The sequence below is a fragment of the Chionomys nivalis genome, chromosome 2 (assembly GCF_950005125.1).
Source record: "Chionomys nivalis chromosome 2, mChiNiv1.1, whole genome shotgun sequence".
Taxonomy (NCBI): Eukaryota; Metazoa; Chordata; class Mammalia; order Rodentia; family Cricetidae; genus Chionomys; species Chionomys nivalis.
Window position 1 is genome coordinate 98,713,021 of NC_080087.1, and position 20,119 is coordinate 98,733,139.

The 20,119-nt window shown below is 37.4% G+C and overlaps 1 protein-coding gene across 1 annotated transcript in view; it reads left to right on the forward strand.

Annotated features, from left to right (window-relative positions):
* Positions 1–20,119, forward strand: part of LOC130869260 (uncharacterized) — a 134,115-nt gene that overhangs the window by 22,365 nt on the left and 91,631 nt on the right. The window contains exons 2-3 of the mRNA XM_057761265.1: positions 6,896–9,220; positions 11,902–12,093. Coding sequence (XP_057617248.1) covers positions 6,896–9,220; positions 11,902–12,093 — 2,517 coding nt within the window. The remainder of the gene's footprint in view (positions 1–6,895; positions 9,221–11,901; positions 12,094–20,119) is intronic.

A 20,119-nucleotide genomic window follows, 5' to 3' on the forward strand; every position in this document is an offset into this window, starting at 1 on the left:
CCAGCCTGGTCTACAAGAGCTAGTTTCAGGACAGGCTCCAAAACCACAGAGAAACCCTGTCTCGAAAAACCAAAAAAAAAAAAAAACAAAAAAAAAAACGTTATCAATTTTTAGGGAACTGATGGTATGACTATAACACCTCCAAATGAAATTAAAAATTTAAAAATTCTAGACTAGGGGCTGGAGAGATGGCTCAGAGGTTAAGAGCACTGGCTGCTCTTCCAGAGGTCCAGAGTTCAATTACCAGCAACCACATGGTGGCTCACAACCATCTGTAATGAGATCTGGGGCCCTCTTCTGTCATGCAAATGTATGTGCAGGCAGAAGACTGCATACGTAATAAATAAATCAAAAAAAAAAATTCTAAACTATGTACGGGGATTTTACTCTGATTTTCTAATCATAACTTTAAATCTTTTTGAAAAAGTAGAATTTTTTAACATTGTAAAAAAATCTTCCTCTGCCTTAGTTATTTTCTTTAAGAACTCAAAGATAGATTTATTAGAATTTTTTTCTAAAGAAAGTAGAGATAATTTTTAAAAAGCATTCAAATGATTGAAAGTCTTGAAGAAGGGTTCACATGGGACAAAAGAAACAAGGAGTCGGGAATACTAAGGGACAGCTGGCTATTCCAACCCTTCATTCTGTTAAGGTTCAATAGAGACAGAGACCCACATTGGAGCACTGGACTGAGCTCCCAAGGTCCAAATGAGGAGCGGGAAGAGGGAGAACATGAGCAAGAAAGTCAGGACCGCGAGGGGGGCACCCAAGCACTGAGACAGTGAGGCTGATCTAATGGGAGCTCACCAAGGCCAGCTGGACTGGGACTCATGGAGCGTGTGATCAAACCGGACTCTCTGAACGCGGCAGACAAGGAAGGCTGACTGAGAAGCCAAGGACAATGGCACTGGGCTTTGATCCTACTGCATGTACTGGCTTTGTGGGATCCTAGTCTGTTTGAATGCTCACCTTTCTAGACCTGGATGAAGTGGGGAGGACCTTGGACTGGAGAGGGAGGGGGACGGGAGGGAGGAGGGGGAGGGAAATGGGAAGAGGGGAGGAGGGGGAAATTTTTAATTGAAAATTAAAAAAAAGTAGACAGGTGGCTGGAGAGATGGCTCAGAGGAATAGAGCACTAGCTGCTCTTCCAGAGGTCCTGAGTTCAATTCCCAGCAACCACATGGTGGCTCGCAACCATCTGTAATAAGATCTGGTGTCCTCTTCTGTACTGCAGGATACATGAAGGAAGAAACCTATATACATAATAAATAAAAATCTTTTAAAAAATAGACAATGTGTTTACAGCATACAGTGCCAAACAGACAAATAAAGATATACTTTGCTTCCAGTACTGTAGGATTAATTATACCCTTCTGTATGCTCATGTGACTCATATAAACCAATTATTCTGGGCACTGCCATGAGCTAACATTTGCACCTTTGTAGAAGTAGAAAACAAGGGAGATACAGAGGACATTTTCAGCATGTTTTGCTATAAAACTGGAACTTTATTAGCTACCAACAAATCAAATACATTTAGAAACAAGAAAGGGCACCATAGTAAAACATAATTAGGTGCATATTGGCACAGACCATCAAATTCATTTACTCATGCATATTTATATGCTGAGCACTATGCAAAATACTGGGTACACATTGATCAGTATATTAAATTTTCTGTAACAAAGTTGTGCTCTCTCACGGAGAAAACACAAATCAACTCTAAAATTTCACAGTATGAGAAGAAGCAATCCAGAGCATCTAAACAATGTGTGTCTGCTCAAAGAGAAAAAGAGAGTTCACCTAATTCCTAATAACCTGGGCCTAAATCTAGTTAATCTGAGTTTCCGTTGCCCATCTTCAAAACGACAGTCTTGTATGTGATGACCTTGTCATAACTAGTCACTGTACAGTGATAATTATGAACCTAATTTATTAAATGTACATATACAGTAAGATTGCATAAAGAATAACTGGTGTTATTCGACGAGGATGGTTTGCAGCATTTTGCATTGTGTTTCTTCAAGAAAACTATTTCAAAAAAAATGTATTCCCATCTCTATCTCAGAGGTTAAAAAAAAGTTTTACAGAGATTGTAAGAAATGCTAAATAGCCATCTGAGCCAGACAACAAACCCAGATGTTCTGAGTGTACACCCAAAGGGTTCTCCACTGAATACAGTAGGATCGCTACATTTTCTACTCCCACTGTATAAAACTATACAGAAATAATTTATAAACCACCCAAGTTATTTTGAAGCATTTTCAAAGTTTGCAAACCCAATATACATATAAGACAATGATTGAAGATGTCAAATTGTGTATTTGTAATTTGTCCCAAATCAAATTCCCACATTGTCTTTCTAAGGGGAAAATATTATTACTTCTTATATCAGCTCTATGGACTTATTCATGTTTTTAGGGAGAGAGTAGAAAGTCATCTGGAAGTGCCATTGAATGCCAACTTTTCCAGAGAACAAAGATGCTGTAAGGAAGAAAACATTATATAGCAAAAAGTTATAGTGCTACCATACTTTTTAGAATATGGATGATTTGGAATCAATAGACACCTTGATGTGGGGGAAATGAGTTGAGATGAATTTAAGTACATTTTTACAAAAACTGGCAATAAGCCAGCCCCATTTAATTTGGCAAAATAAGCATCTTTATTGATTGGTCCACAGACAAAGGTTGCTCAGTCCTGCACATAAAACTCCCCTGTTTCTATCCATGCAAACTTCTTTTCTTTGATTTTGCAGACGTTTATTCATTGTAGGACACAAGCACAATGAAAATCAGATATAACTGCACACAAAGGCAGATGCCTACCAACAGCACTGCATGAGTATTAAGGATACTACCCTCTCCCAAATACTTCTTTCCAATGCTTGCTGTTACTGAAGATATCAGCAACAGGGAATATAAGCCTTTGTTTTACAACAGAGGTAAAGAATTTTATCTGCTAGGAAGAACTGCCAATTTTGATAATGTGTGTATCCAGTCTCACAATATTTAAATATTATATGCAGGATGATAATACAATGGAGGCAAAACATTGTCTCTTATACCACTTAATTCAATGAGACTAAAAATCTAATTACTTTAAACTTAGGTCAAAATCACAAAAATTAGAGTATTTTATTAGCATAAGAAAAATACAATAATAAAAAATACAAATAATAATTAAATAGTGGCCGAAAAAGTGAACTATCCTCTTGCAGAGAATAGGTTCTGTTCCTAGCACCCACATGGAAACTAATAACAGTCCACAACTCTAGTTTCAGGATATCTTATAACCTTTCCTGACATGATAGACACTAGCTATTTATGCACTCATGTCGAAAAATACTTGTACTCATAAAATACAAATAAATTTATTAAACAATGTAACTCAGAGAGACTTACATAGATCTAATCTACATGGGAAGTAGAAAAAGGCAAGATCTCCTGAGTAAATTGGGAACATGGGGATCTTGTGGGAGGGTCGAAAGCGGGAGGGGAGAGTCAAGGAGGGGAGCAGAGAAAAATGTAGAGCTCAATAAAAATCTATTTAAAAAAACAATGTAACTGTATAATTTGAATCTGAAACGTCTAAAACCCTGTGTTTGTGTTTGCATGTATATATACTTGAGTTTTCACATGGTATGACTCATTGCAATAAATAGTTGAGATTCAACTAAATAGGAAGATAGAATATTCATAGGACAATATCACATAGTCAAAATAGAACACTGCAGAGAAGCCAGAGAAAGATAGAATGCTGACAAATAGATAAATGAGCTAATTCATAATTTGATGTAATCTAAATTCTGAATGAAAATAATTTTAAGTTTGGTACTTTCAAAAGGTACAGATAAATGAAGAGATATACATCTACTAAAAATGAGAAGGAAAAGAAGAAAAGCCTATAGGAAATGGAAACTCCTGAATACTACAGTATGTAAGTCCAATTTGATGCTTTGGTGAAGGGTATGTACAAAATTAACTACATCTATATATACTTTGTTTATTATCCTAGAGATATCTGAAAAAGGTAGATCTGTATTAGGAAATGCTATACAAATAAGTTAAAAGTTGATGTGGAATTATCCTCTGTGTGCTATAAATATGTTTTATTACCATTTGTTAATAAAGAATCTGCTTTAGGCCTGTGGCAGGGCAAAATAAAGCTAGGTGAGAAAACTAAACTGAATGCTGGGAGAAAGAAGGGAGAGTCATGGAGATGTCATGTAGCTACCAAAGGAGACAGAGGCCCCACATCTTTATCAGTAAACCACAAACCTATATAAAATAATATGGCAGAGATATCTTTACCACCAGCTCTGGGACTTCCCGGTGGGAGCTATGCTCACCACCTCAACTCTGGTAAGCAGCTGGCCCATGTTGCCATCAAGTTAATTGCAGCATGCCACCCACAAACCCCATTTAAGTGCTCTGCCTCCTGAAAGAACCGGAGCTGTTTGTGCAACTTGCATGAACCAGGAATCCTTCTTAAAGGAGCCACACAGTTTCTGCCACTACCAGTGAGTCAGCAAACCTTCTCTTAAAGGAATCATGCCTCTGCTTGCTTCTAGAAAAAAGAGCCCACCTGAGAAAATACAACTACCATGAAGCCATGCTTAACTCTGTTTTTTACGTTTAGAATTCCTTCCCAAGTTCTCTCAGGTTTTATGTGGATGTAGTCCACCCATTTTGGTATGCCATGTAGTCGGCCCCTATTGGTGTGCCATTTTGTAAACGGAGACTGCTTGTTCATTCCAGACTGCCTGAGACGCGAATAGTGACACAGAAACTCTATTAATTGCAACTTTGTTTGGCCAATGACTTAGGCATACTTCTAGATAACTTTTACATTTTAAACAAACCCATTTCTACTAATCTGTGTATCACCACTAGGCTGCAGCCCATCAGTAAGGTTATGGCTTGTGACTGGTGTCTTTCTCCTTTGGCAGCTACATGGCATCTCTTTGACTCTGCCTCCTTTCTCTCTATATCTCTGTTCAGATTTCTGGCCTGACTTTACTCTACTAAGCCATTGACCAAAACAGCTTCTTTAATAACCAATGATAATAAAACATACTCATAGCATACAGAGGGAGATCCCACATTAGGAATGAGGTCAATCAAAAACCACTCTAAGTGCAAAATTATCAAATGCTAAAAGCTATATACTTAATTGCCCTTATTATATAATACATTATTTTAAGAATCAATCCTAATCTCTAGTTCTGGAAAATAAAATCTGCTAGTCCATAAACTGTTACCATGTCCATGATTGATTATAAATGGACTTTAGAGAGATTATTCTCCGTCTTCCCTCCCATGGTACCCACGTTATTGTTTTCAAATTGTCAGCAGGCTCGTTGAAATTATCCTAGTAACTGTCAAAGTGACGCCCTTCCTTCAGGATGAAGGGTGCCAAATGGAATGGTCAGAGTCTTCAAGAACTGCAGTATCCTTTTTCTCCTTTTTCTGTAAAAGGATATTTCCTTTCTGTGTAGGGAGGGATTCATGAAGTTACAAGCATTGCATATACCACATAGATATATGTATATTATGTTTAAATTTGTAACATTTAAGATGAATTAATTTTAAAAAATTAATACCAATTTTAAGTTAATCAGCTTATTAAATAATTTTCCCTTTGAGGGACCAGTGAGATGGTCCAGTATCCTTGCCACCAAAGTTTGTTACCTGAGTTCAATCTCTGGGGCAAACTGCAATTTGATCACATGTATGTCATGGCTCTCTCTCTCTCTCTCTCTCTCTCTCTCTCTCTCTCTCTCTCACACACACACACACACACACACACTCACTCACTCTCTCTTTCTCTCTCTCTGTCACACACACACTCACACACATACACACACACATGTATGCATGCACAAACAAACAAAATAAGGACAAAATATATTTAACCTATCACTATGAATACTGAACATCTGTTTCATTGATTGCCATGGCACTAGTAGCTATTATCATTCATCTTTTCTGTTTTCTTTAGCAATCTCTCATGTATTATTTGAAACACAATATTATATATTATTTCTCCATCATATTTTGTACAAGCATAGATGCCTCATGTCCACGTTAACAAACTTCATAGAGTAAAAGTAAAATAGCATTTTGAAATAGAAGAACACAACTTGCCAGTTGACAATCCCTGGGTCATATGTGGGCTCTGCATTCACTGGCCTCAAATTTATAGAAATGTTTAACAATGTGAGTCAATCCTTGAGAATTAAGAATATGAACAGAGAGTCTAGTGCTTTCTTAGAAAATGAGAGAATGTGCAATAAGCGATCTGTTACTCCCACAGCAACTATTGGCTAGAGCTAAATATGCACACCAAGCCTATTTTATTTGTAATATTGCCTGGATGCCACAGGAATTTGTGTTTGTAAAGATACCCTTTAAAAACTAGAAGACAATGGAATCAATGAAATGTGTTTGAAAGGCAGACTACAGGTTGTACTGATTCTCTTCTAATCTATCAGCATTTTTAAATCTATGAAGTTATATGGAGTTTGACAAAGTCTTTAAATTAATGCTGCATTCAAATTTCAGAACAAGTCAATTTGTTTCTTATCAAGAAATTACCTTTAAATTCTAGTTACATACATTTCTTTTGAAGCATGCATTTCTCTCAAATTCAGAAGTTGTCTTTGAATAAAGCCTAATTAAGTTTATTTTCTAAACTACCAAGTGTTCTTATGCACCCCAGGATAATTAATTTAAAATAATACATTCACTTGGAATGGACTTTCATGAAAACTGATGGAAACTGTTACCCAAAATGCTTACAAATGATATTCCTAGATTCATCATATGATTTGAAACATCTGCTCTTTAAGTGGACATAAAACATTTTTCCTTCCTCTCTCCTTTCTTTTTAGGTACGTCTCAGCCATCTGGTCAAGCATGTCAAAAAAATGTAAAAGATTTTGAAAAGGACATAAAGGGACACACTTCAGAGGCTGTGTTTCATCAGACTGGAGCATTGGGGAAATCGAAGGCAAATGGAGATGAGCATATATCTGCTTCTAGAAGTGGGAAACAGAATTCCTCTTTTCTCCCCAAAGATGAGAAACAACCTCCATCTGACAGCAAAATACACAAGAGGATGGAGAATGATGACCCTCCTCTGGCCATCTCTCATCCACTAGAGGAAGTCTTACCAGTGGCCATGTTTAATGACTGTGAAAAATCATTATCAGGCAAAATTACAACACAGGATATTCCAAACACAGTAGAAGCCTTTGAGCCAACAAAAGGCAAATTTATTACAGCAGTCAAATGTGGGGCTTTCAATGTACAAGTGGAAACCACAAAAAGCATTTTCTGTAAAACAGAAGCACAGGTTCCCATGAAAAAGCGATGCCCAACATGTCATCAGCGTTATTCTGTTCAAGTACAGAGAGGTTCCAGATCTCGGGGCAACTTCGCTAAATATAGTACTGTATTAGCAGAAGGGTTAAAATATAAGGTTCCATCTGCACGCAAAGGAGAGGTTTCAAGAAGTGATATCCCATCAATAAACATAAGCATTGTAGGTAAAGAAATAATGGTTGAATATGTAAGTAAAAAAAAGACCATATTCATCAATTTATCTCATCCTAAAAGCATAGAAAAATCGGCAAAATATAGAAAAAGGTCCTTGAATCGCACTAAAAATGAACCTTGTCAGTCTCTTTCACAGTCTGCCATAAATCACCCTGAAAACTGCAGGCTTAAAAACCAGAACCAGAGTTCAGATGGTTTGCATGATGCTCCCTGGAGTGTGAATACTGCCCAGAAAGCGACTTCAGACAAAATTGTGGTTTCTCCAAGCTCACCTCTCAGGAGAGAGAAAAAGAAACTCAACACACAGCCTTCTCTCCCAGATGATTCTGAAGACAGAGATTCTGCCACATCTCAGCAGAAGGTCCTTCAAATTATTCTAGACAATCCCCCAAAGCAACATTTCTTCACAGCTGACTCTTGTCTTCCTACCTCATCTGAAATTTTAAGGACCACAACTTTAAATAATACGGATTTAAGTGAAAGGTCTTTTGGGGATTCTAGGGATGTGGATAAAGAGAGGAAAAACAGCTGTGATGTCAGGGAAAATATCACCTCAGATTCCCAAATACAGCCATGCACAGCAGAAACAAATGGTCCCCTAAGTACTATGGAGGCTGGAATTCCTATTCAGAATGCCTCAGACTCTGAATTTTGTTCTTTGACTTTTCTGACCATGCAGCTCTTTGAAAAAGAAGCAACCAGCATCAGCTGCAGAAGCGATAGAACTCGACCAGCAGAAGGCTGTGCTAACTCAAGTTCTATATCTTTCCCTGTCAGTGAACACATTCTGAACCCTTCTCCTTTGCTCAGTTCATCTCACTGGGTCACCAGACATTCAGAACTTGTAGAGACTCCTGAGAACACAGTTTCCTTTAGCCAATATGATGGGGTTGAGACAGAGCGGGAGAAAGTACATGGTGATATGACTTTCAGAGACATTAATGAGGCTATGTTACCTAGAGACTCTTCTGCAAACACACAGCTATTGGAAATGAAGAGCACACAGAATCCAATTGCCAGGCTTGCATCCTGCAGCAGCCTAATTTCGAAGAGCCCGTGTCATGGCAATATACACAGCTCTGTGGAATGGGATCAAACAGAGAGCTGTACAAATCATGTAGAGACGACAGCCCTCAGCAGAACAGAAGTGCCAGCCATGGCCTCCAAAACTGGTGAATTAGAGCAGAAAGTCACTACTCAAAATTGCAGTGACAGCACAGTTGATTCTAACTGCCCTGTGGCAATAAGAAACCCTAGCAAGCGAGCAGGGTATCTGGAAAATGGTGAAGATGACAACTATCAGGCACCAACAGTGGTAAAGAGTACATGCCGCAGGGATTTTGAAGACCTAGCTGGTGAGAATCAGAATGAAATCTGTTCTCAAATGGACTTTCCACCAGACTCCATTGAGTCTGCCGGTACAGGACGTGCTACAGAAAAGCTGTTTCTTATTGATAAGACACTAAGCAGTGAGACAGCTCCAAATAATAATGGAGGTGACAAAAGTCTTGAACTGAACGACTTCCAACAGGAGCCAGCAGAGTGCCAGAAAACTGCATCGAGAGGAAACCCTGAAGAAAGTGAGAACAAACGTGACCCCACAGAAGCTTCCTCTCTCCCTGTGGATGTATTGCTGTTACCACAGAAGGCTCTAAAAGGTACAGTGGGTTAAATAGGATGTTAAGCTTTTATGATCATTATGTGTGTGAGCCTTGGATGGTCTTGGGTGAAATACATTTTACTGCTTGGGATCTTTTTCTTATTGGCAAGATGTGTTAAGTATTTTTGACTTAGACAAACACAGGCAAGAATATATCAGCCTATCTCTTCACAATAAATCAACCCTACCCATAAGTAGTATGTAGAAAAGTCTCTATAGCTGTAGCTTATTATAAAATAAAAAGTGTTCTCTTTAAAAGATCAATATATTGGCAAATCAATTTTCTTTAAAATGTTAGCCTGTGCCTCTCATAAATAATCTATGATTTCTTCCAGCCTTGCAAGGTAAGCATGTTTGAATGGGAGGAATATGCTTGTAATAAAATGTGTTTTTAACCTTGCTATAGTGTTGCATGGAGAGGGTCATTCATGTCCCTAAGGCCATATGGAATAGTCATTAAAACAAGGGACAAAAACCAGAGACACCCTTAACTAATCCTAACTGAACCACCCATTGGACCTTTAACTCCAGCAGCCTTTGACCTTCGTTTTGTGTTACCTGGTCTTGCTCAAACAGTTGATATAACACAGGCACTTCTGAGACCTCGAAAGGGGCTAAGATGGAAGCTTTGTCCTAAGTACATAATGCTGTCTGTCTGGTTTCAATCTTGGTACAGCAAAACATCATTTTGGTCACTTCATAAAAGGTCCTTGTGCTTCTCAATGAGTTCAAATTATTTGATACTTAATGTTAGCATTATTCCATAGCATAAATTAAAAATGCATATTGAATAAGTAAAAACTGTCTCTCAAATTGCAGCTAGCATACCGAACATGCTCAGAAATGAGATTGAGAATGAAGAAACTTATGAAAGATAGCATCTTTCCTATTCCTCTATTCTCTCTAAGATTTTAATGGAATAATTTAAAAGCAGGAGCAAAATTAATTACTCAAAAGTTTTTGAAATTTTAGGCATAAAAATATAATACAAGAAGCATTAACTATTGCATGTGTTGCCATAAAATATGAAATTTGATTCATAAAAAATTAATCATCTAAAAACAATATAAAAACTGGATAAAAACTGTACAATTTTCTACTTTTTATAAAGCCCCAATGCAAAATCTGCTGATCCTAGTAACTGTTTGCCATGACCTGTATAGCTCCAGATACCAGGGCAGACACATAAATTCCAAGATTTGTTCACTTGAAGGAGGTTCCCTTGGGCTTCTAGTTTTAGAGCATAGAAAAAAAATTCAAGATTTGTGTCAGTGCATAATTATTTTAGAACTGCAAAGGAACCTATAGTACTTATGCCTCCTGGAGGAGATACATACACATCTGGATGAATATCCCCCACAAGCTGTTTTCCTATCCCCAGAAGTGTGTTGGTCCCTGTACTGCCTCTCCCAATACTGCATACAATTAAAAATTCAAATAAGAACCCAATCAAATGAGATTACTCTCAATAAACTGAAATCGTCCTCGTTGGTGAACAATGGCAACCACTGTTTCCTGCATTTCTACAGTTCATCCAAAGTCTATCCTACAATCTTTTACTTCTTTTTCTCTTGATAAATCAATTTCAGGCAAAGCTGACCTATTTAACTTCTTAACCCTTGACCCACCATGTTTCTTCAGGCCCTTAACATGGAGTGCTTATACTATTTGGACCAGTCTTTGTCTATATAACAACAGGTTCATTCTTAGCTTGTATCCCTATGTTTTCTTTCTCACATAGTAATCACAGTAAGAACTCAGAAACAAAATATACATATGTGTATGTTTGTGTGTGTGTATGTGTATTACAGACAGACACACACATATGTAGGGCAGGTCATGCATTTTTCTACCAGTTTGATTATGAGAGAAGATTCTAAAAGTAAACAAACACAAAATTATAAAATCTCATCTTTTTCTAGGAGCAGAATAAATAAAAAGTCAAGTTTTCAAATCTGTGTTGCTTGCCTTTTGTATAGTATCAAAAAGTAAAATTTTAAGCAATGATTTTACTTTATAGATTTTATGTTGATGTACTTCAGGTTTTCTTTTTAATCCTTTTCAGCTTAAACGCATTGTGATATTTTATTGGTAATATTGTTTACCTAATAATTTCATTTCTTTGCCTGTAATCAAAGAAAGCAATACTTTGGGACTAAATAAATCTTAATTTGTATCTTTGATGTAGGTGGGTCTGTTTTGTGTTGATTTCATTGGTTAATAAAGAAACTGCCTTGGCCTTTGATAGGACAGAAAATTAGGTAGGCAGAGTAAACAAAACAGGATGCTGGGTAGAAGGAAGTGAGGTCAGACGCAATGAAGCTCCGGCCCAAGATGGAAGTAGGCTAGAATCCTTCCAGGTAAGCCACACAGATTATTAGAAATGGGTTAGTCAAGATGTGAGAGTTAGCCAGTAAGAGGCTAGAGCTAATAGGCCAGGCAGTGTTTAAAAGAATACAATTTGTGTGTTGTTATTTCGAGGGTTAAGATAGCCATGCGGGAGCTGGGCAGAACGAAAAGCAGGCCCGCAGCTCCAACTACATATCTTTGTTTCTCTCTCCAACTTAGCAAGTGGAACATGAAGGATCTGAATGATATTTTGGTCTGTGTTTCAAAGACTATTTCATGTCCTATCTTGAAGGTATGTCTCACTTTGATATTCAATATGTTTTAATCTAGACCAGAATTTGGAAAACAATAACCCCCGAAAGCTATCGCAAGAATTGGCTCTAAGAGGTGAAAGAGCCAGTGATGGTTCCCAGGAAGAAACAATAGACCAGTGGGCCAGGAGGAGGCAGCGGTTCAAGGATGGCAAGAGATGCAGCTCGGTTGGGGGTAGTTCTGTGGTCAGCAACTTCACAGAAGGCTCCAGTGAGTAGCAACCTGCGTTCCTAAGCAACAACAAAGGCCACTCACTATCTTAATTAAATTCCTTTCCCTTCATCTCTAAGATATAGATTCTGGTTTTTGAACATGATGATGTGATGATTATAAGTTTTTTAAATGAATGATACCTCTTAAAATAATCAACACTTTGTTACACATTAAGGAATTTCTAGTAAACGACCTTCAGAATACAACTGCCTCAACCTGCTAAGGCTTCCTTTCTCTTTACTAAAGCAGCTAGCTATGGGATTGTTTATTGAGTTAAATTGGTGTTCTACTCTTTTTAAAAAACTACATTTGTATTTTAAAATATGCATAAAATAAAAGAGTAAAATCAATATCGTTGATTATAAGTGAAAAATGTCTCCTCATTTTAATATTTCTTAAATGAAGTGTCTTAAAACAGATCTGCATTTTTGTGAAATAGAACTTCTTGAGGCTATAGTGTGTTACTTAACAAGCATCCTACCTCAGCCTCACGAACAATGGCAGTTGAGAACAGATGAAAGCTATTACTGATGAAAACTCACTAAAGCAAAACACGAGCCGACACATGGGGGCAGGAAATGTAGATGCTACAACTACTCTGAATGTGAGATTACAGCTGTTGATATTAAAGGAGACTTGGCTTACTAGTAGGTATGTGCTGTTTGCAAATTACAAAAGCAAAGTGCTTTTGAGAAAACATCCATACCTAAACCTCAGTGCACTGTGATTTTCTTAGAAGGAAGAAAACAGAAAGGTGCATTGTTGTGTTAAAGAAAAACGTCATTATGAAAAGACAGTGGTGTGAACAGTGAGGCACAAGCTGACAGAAGGACACAAGTGTCATCACAGGCAAGGGTGCCGTTCATTTCCCAGAATGAAACAGGAGCCTGACAAAGACTAAGGTTTGGAAGAAGTCATATATATGTGGGTAAAGATTATAAGTAATGTGAAAAAGCAAACGCTATGTTATTCCCAGCACAAAACTTTATATTCATGTGATCACAAAGAACAAAATTTAAATGCTTTATTTTGTTGTGAGAGTTTTTATTCTTGTCCTTTGAGCTGTACCTAACTCCTCAGGTCTTTCTTTAGTTGGGTGGCAAGGAGCTACAACTGGAACAGGGTCATTTATACGCTGTATATACTGCTGTCTTTGACACTTCCAATCTTCCCTGTTGTTCATATACACTTGAAATACCTACCCGAGAACTCACAGCTTTTATTAGACTCCCAAGGCTCTGCTCCTACCACATCACTAATTTGTTCTAATGTTCATTTTCTTCCACCTTATGCTCCACTTTTATATATATTATGAGATCTTGTACATGTTTTTAAATATATTGTTAATACGTTTCATTGATTTTCCTCACCATTTTAACAAGATTTATTAGTTTTCTTTCTTTAATAAGAAAAGTCATGTAGAAAGAAAAACTGATTTATTACGTATCTTAAAGTATTTTTGCCCTCTTAACTTTTAGTGACAATTGGGTGTTGAATTCTAGACTCAAAGCATGTAAGAAACTGGGTCATTGCCCTACTAACAGCAGTACCAGTGACGAATTTCCTTTCAATATGATTTTCATGACTTCTGTCATTAATCCCGTTTTGTTTCATGTACATTAAGGATTTTTCTCATCATCCTTATTATTCTTTTTGACTTCTCGTATGAATATCAGAATGTGCTTTTTAAATATATCGTCATGCTTGGCCCCAGGAGCTCACTCGGGTTTGCTCACTCATAACTGTTTTCAGCTCATAGATTCTCAGCTGTTCGTCTGTTCTCATTACTTTCTCTTTTGGTCTATGTCTTACTGGCATTATTTCTAATGGACATTTAACTTTCGGATCCATTGCCTGCACACATTAACAGCTTCTTCCTACAATGTTTCCCCTCATCTGTCCTTGCCACAGTCTATGACAATCTAATGCTCTGTTTTCTTAGTAATTCAGCCCACATATATGTCCTTCTTGGGTTTTTGCCTATTGTTTTAAAAATTTAATCTCCTTTTTTTTTTTTTTTTTGCAACTCTAATTCTTTGGGGATTATTTGGTGGGAAGCTTGGTCTTTTGAAGAAGTGTCTCTCTCATGAGGACCACGGGAGAGGGTAGAAAAGGGGGAGAGAAAAGCAGGGAAGTGGATAAAAATATATAGCTCAATAAAAACAATTAAAAAATATAAAGCAGGGTCTCTCTCTATAGCCCTGACTGTCCTATACTTCCTGTGTAGATCTGGCTGGCCGAAAACTCACAGAGATCTTCTTGCCCCTGCCTTGGCAGTGTTGGGATTGAAGGTGTGCACCACCGAGTCTGGCAGCTCTATTTTAATTTTTTTATAAACTAACTTTACTTTTTGGATGACTCTCATTTTTATGCCTTTGAGAATATTAACTTTTTGTATGAAATTTTAAACTTCTTATTGATAAGCTACTAACTACTTCTGCTAATACACATTTCACGTTGGCTGAATTTGTTGTCTCTCTTTGGGTTTCAGTTGGATATTAATTATTTGGCACATTACCTCCAACTGGGCAAACTATGTGGGCAATGAAACATCGTGTACTGATTCTGCTTCATCCACTACAATGATTCTCCCATTGCAGTGACTGGTTTAGCTCTGGCCCAGGAGATTCCATTTCCCACTGTGTCTCCTGTCCTTAATAGCAAACATTTTGCATTTCCAGATTAGGCATAGATACTGCTGCTGCTTGTATCATGGTGGACCTCAAAATGGGGGTACTGTATTCATGAAATTACCTTGTAGTTTCTGATGGCACCCCAAATTATCACTGTCTTGTTTTACCTTGGGTCTCTCTAGTTCTTGACTTTTCACAATTTCGACATTCTTGGTGATATTCATATAATCCTGTACCAAAACACTCAAATATAGTCAATGCTGAGATTTCACATCATGAGTTTCAGGTGTTACATAGCTCATGGCATAGTGTGAATTCTTCTCCTGTTTATAAACTCATTTATACATCTCACAACACACTACACAGAGAGAGGGTGGGGGACAGATTATCCTTTCTCTAACACTTATCTGGACTCTTAAACCCCTCATTCTTTTATTGTGCACAGAGTTCAGATATAAATTCTGCTTCTAAATATGTGAAACTGAACATCCAGTGTTTCTAATCTAAACCCTGCAGAAATTAGGAGATAATTGCACTCATGTTTTATAATGTTTCTATCAAAATGAGAGGCTATAGTCTGTGCCTACTCCCACTCTCTTGAATTCATCTCAGAAAATACCTTTCATTTGCCCCTATGGGATCCTTTTCTACACTTCTAATGCTTTTTGTCTAGCACAAGAGTCTCTCCTCTTTGACCTATGTCAAGGGGCTCTCTGGCTTTTATTAGGTTTTGTTGGTAGTAATATCAAGAGACTACTGATGTGAATAAGGTCCAAACAATATTGCTCCTGGTCTTTCTGTGTGGGAGGGCATGGGTGCTCTCTCTCTCTCTCTCTCTCTCTCTCTCTCTCTCTCTCTCTCTCTCTCTCTCTAATATATATATATAATGTTCCTATACAGTAACCCACATCATACTGCATTCTGTGATGTTAAGTTCTTGGAACTGATGGTACCCACTTCTTTTTGTCCTTAGGTAAGCTATTATCAATTCTAATTTAGCATACTTGGTTTCCTTAAAGCCTGTCCAAATTTGGTGAATGTTCTTATTAATTATCTTTAAGTTACCCATTAGAGGGCACCATCTTTTTCTGCCATAATCTTATAGTGAACCAGCACTTCACATTCTGATGCTGTTGTAAACCACCTGTGAATAAGCCAGTTCTGGGTTATTATGCCTATAAGGATAAGTGACCCCCCCCCAACATAGCCTTTAGAGTTACTCAGAAGTAGAGGGACAAAGTTGAAATTTATTGGAATTTGAAAATTTTTAAGATTTTTCAATGTGAGATATTGGTTATAATAGGTAAGAGTTATAAATTAGCGGTTTAGAAGAAACATAAATACCAGTATAAGGAATTTTAAAAGTAAAAAAAGTCCAAAGGAATATATTGTCTGCTGTTGGTTTCTCTTAAAGATTTGTTAGGCTGTTTTGGTTTATTTGGTTTCATTGGTTTGATGTTTTTCTTTTGTAATAACTTCACTTATTCTTTGAGATTAAAAGATAATTACATCATTTTCCTCTTTACTTTTCCACCCTCCTGATCACTGATATATTCCTTGCTGATAGATATTCTCCCTGCTCCTTTTTTCTTGTTGATGTATACTACTCCTTGCTCTCTTTCAAATTTATGGCCTCTTTTTCAATTGTCTGTTTTCACATGGCCATGTGTATATTTCTACACATGGATATTCTTCCTACACAACTTGCTCAGCGTGATGTTGCATGTGCTTTCAGGGCTACCTGTTAGTAATGAAATAAGCAATTGGTGTACTTTTCCCCAATCAGCATTCCTTAGATCTCTGTAGTTCTTTGTGAAGGGCTGAGTCCTCCTGGGTGTTCCTCCATCTCTATAGCATGTCTATTGTTGTCCTTGTTCAGCTCACGTGTAGGCAGTCATGCTGATGAGACTTTGAGTGTAGCTTCTGACATTCCTAGAAAACACAATCTCACAGACAGCTTCTTGATTGTTCAAACTTTTACAATATCCTCACCCCATTTCTGCAAAGTTCCTTGAGCACTTTTAGGAGCAGGAGTGTTTTATAGATGGGATTGGGCTGAATAGCTCTACATTTGAATGATCATGGTCTTCTGTGATGGTCTCTATTTTTAACAAAGAGAAGTTTCCTTGTTGAAGGGTAAGGATTACCATCATCATCATCATCATCATGATCATCATCATTTATGCCCCAGGAATGCTTAAACATGTGTGGGCAGCCCATTTATGGTGGTTCTCCAGCTGTTCCTATCCTGGGCAGTCATAGATACTTGTGTTATTGTCATACCCAAAATTCTACGGTCTTCCTTTCTGCTCTCTATCCAGCATTTTGGAGACCATATGCTTTTTGTCTTTTCCTGTGCACTCCTCCAAGCAATGCTATCTTCTGGTATCTGACGTCATTCACTCTCATAACATGACAGAAGTATCTCAAGTGTCATTGCTGCTTCCTGTTGTTTACTTCCTTCTGTAGATGGAGATGTTTCTTAATGTTAAAAGGACTATACTTATCAATAAATATAAGGGCAAATATTCAGAATGTAGTTGGGATTATATTGGTTTAGTAAAGTGGTGGTTGTAGGTTCTCCTCTAAGATCCATGTCTGAGTAGCAGGATAGATATTCCGTCCCGGGCATAGTTTCCTTCCTGTCAGATGGGTGTGATTAGAGACCTGTTGGTTACCACCCAGTCATATATGTCACTACTGCACCTTACATTATCATACCATCCAGGTCATGATTGTGATTCATAAGCATTCAGTAGTCTCACATCTGTGAAAGACTATTGCTTGCTTTCCTCCTTGGGAAGCATTCATGGACCTTTCTGTAACCATTCAGGTCAGTTCCAGTTCTGGGATCTGTGTCTGAAGCATGGCATCTGAAACACTAGAATTTAACCTGTCAACCCTGGGAAGCAGCAAAGGGTAATAGCCATAGTCTATAATATTTGGGGGATCTCTTGGGCAAACTTAACCAACAATTCAAAGGAGTGCTTTCACATTTTTGGTGTTAGGGTTTTGCTTAGGTTGTTTGGGATCTCAGATTGGGTCTGGTTCTTTCTAGGACATTGTGTCCTTCTGTGACTTGATGTAATAGCAAGGTTCTTCTTTCATTTTAGTGGCAAATTCGTTTATTCTACAGCTCATAGACAGTCATGTCTGCTTTGCACTTCATGAAATAAGAAAAAACATCACATGTGTTGGAGTCATCTCGTGGTAGTTCACAAAACCAGCTGTGAATGGTTTCTACACCACAGCTCAGTGATACTCGCCATGGTGGGAATATTTATACAATGAAAACTGGAAAGCCCAGCAAATCAGAAAATGTTTTTCCCCCAAATTTGGAAAGCTATTTAAAACATTTACCAATACTCCACTTGAAATAATACAAGATCACCTGTAATGCTAATGTAAATTCAAATTTAATTCCCAAATAATAATTTTAATTAAACAATGATTGTCCTCTCTTTGGGGTAAGCTTTGTTTTGAATGAAAACTTACCCTAACAATTTTGTTCATGGTAGCATGAGAACAAGAGTCTGCAGCTTCTCTTTCAGCTGATCTAAGCCACAGACATATTGAAAGCATGCTATAGTTATTGAGAAATTCTTCAGTACAGCCTGCAATTCAGTCAGCGCAGCTTGGGCTAGTATTGTTTAATGTGCGGTTTGAATTCTTTTCTCATGTGTAGACTCAGCTCATGCTACTAATATATGATGTAAAACCTGACAGCTTTATTGAGCATCATTACAGCTGGCATTTTCACTCTGTTAAGCTCGCTCATCTCTGACTTCCTATGTGATAACTGGAAAAGACATTAAGAATGACATGTTTATGTGTGTTGACACAATTGATCAATCCACCTGACTGTGGGCCATGCTGACTAAGGTGTACGAGGTAAATAACTTGAAGGTTAGTAATGGAAGTGGTAAGGGACTGGGAAATGGGGCTCTGGTATTTTATTTTATTTTTTTTTTAAATATTTATTTATTATGTATACAATATTCTGTCTGTGTGTATGCCTGAAGGCCAGAAGAGGGCGCCAGACCTCTTTACAGATGGTTGTGGGCCACCATGTGGTTGCTGGGAATTGAACTCAGTACCTTTGGAAGAACAGGCAATGCTCTTAACCACTGAACCATCTCTCCAGCCCCAGCTCTGGTATTTTATAATCTTTAATGGCCTCTATCACAATCAGATGTGGCAGAAATTTGGATTTAATCATGTTAGAATACTTCATAGCATTTCTCATACTTCACTCAGTTAATAAAATTATTATGGTACTTTTAAAATGATAGTTGCCATTGAGAAAGAAATTAAGAAGAAATAAGAGAGAGAGATGGTGGAGGAAGGGGAGGAAGGAAGGAAGGAAGGGAGGAAGGAAGGAAGGAAGGAAGGAAAGAAGGAAAGAAGGAAAGAAGGAAAGAAGGAAAGAAGGGGAAGAGGGATGGAATGAAAGGAGGAAGGGAGGGAGATAAAAGAGAGGAAGCAAGGGAATTAATTCTAATTTCTAATAATAAAAGCTGAGAGAACTGGAGAGTATTTGAGAGGTTAAGAGCTATTGCAAGGGACCCATGTTTATTCCAATCACCCATTAGATGTTTCAAAACTATATGGAATTCCCCAAGCTCCCCTGCCCTCTTCCAGCTTCTGTGGGCATCAGGCATATACACGTTGCACGCACATGCATGCATATAAAGCTCATACACATAAAGTAAAATAAAAATCTATCTAACATAAAATAAGATAATATCTATCTAAAAACTTTTAATAGTAAGCCCTAAGGATGGTGATGTGCCTACTTGATGCCAGGTTCTATGCTAAACCACTTAGCACGTACTTTCTCATTGACATTCCCAGTAAAATTATGAGTTGTGTTACTGTATTTAAACTTCATTTTGCTAATCAGAACCTCATGCAAAGGATAAGTGATGGGTCCATAGTCATTCAGCTACACATAATTAGCCTTAGAACTGAGTTTCAACTACAGATAGTCTTACCAGAACACATGCTCTTATGAAAAACAGCAGATTACTGGATCTGTTTGAAACTCAAAAAAAAAAAAAAAAATCCTTGGCTCTTTGGGACAATCAAACAGGGCCTTGCATCTTCCCATACCACCTCCTCGTTTTCTTCAAATGATATGCTATAATGGAAAAAAAAAAGTGTGTGGGTAACTAAGGTGCTCAGAGCTAACTTGTGCATGTTCTGGTCCTTTTATAAAAAAAGTATTAATAATTATTATTATTTATCACTATTATTATTATTATGAGAACAAAACTACAAATGAAAGGAAAAGAACATACCTATATTTTTCTGATAAAGAGTTAAGAGATAAGACGCAGTTTCATTAATATCAAAACATTTCATAATTCATGTTTGAAATGCTCATTTAT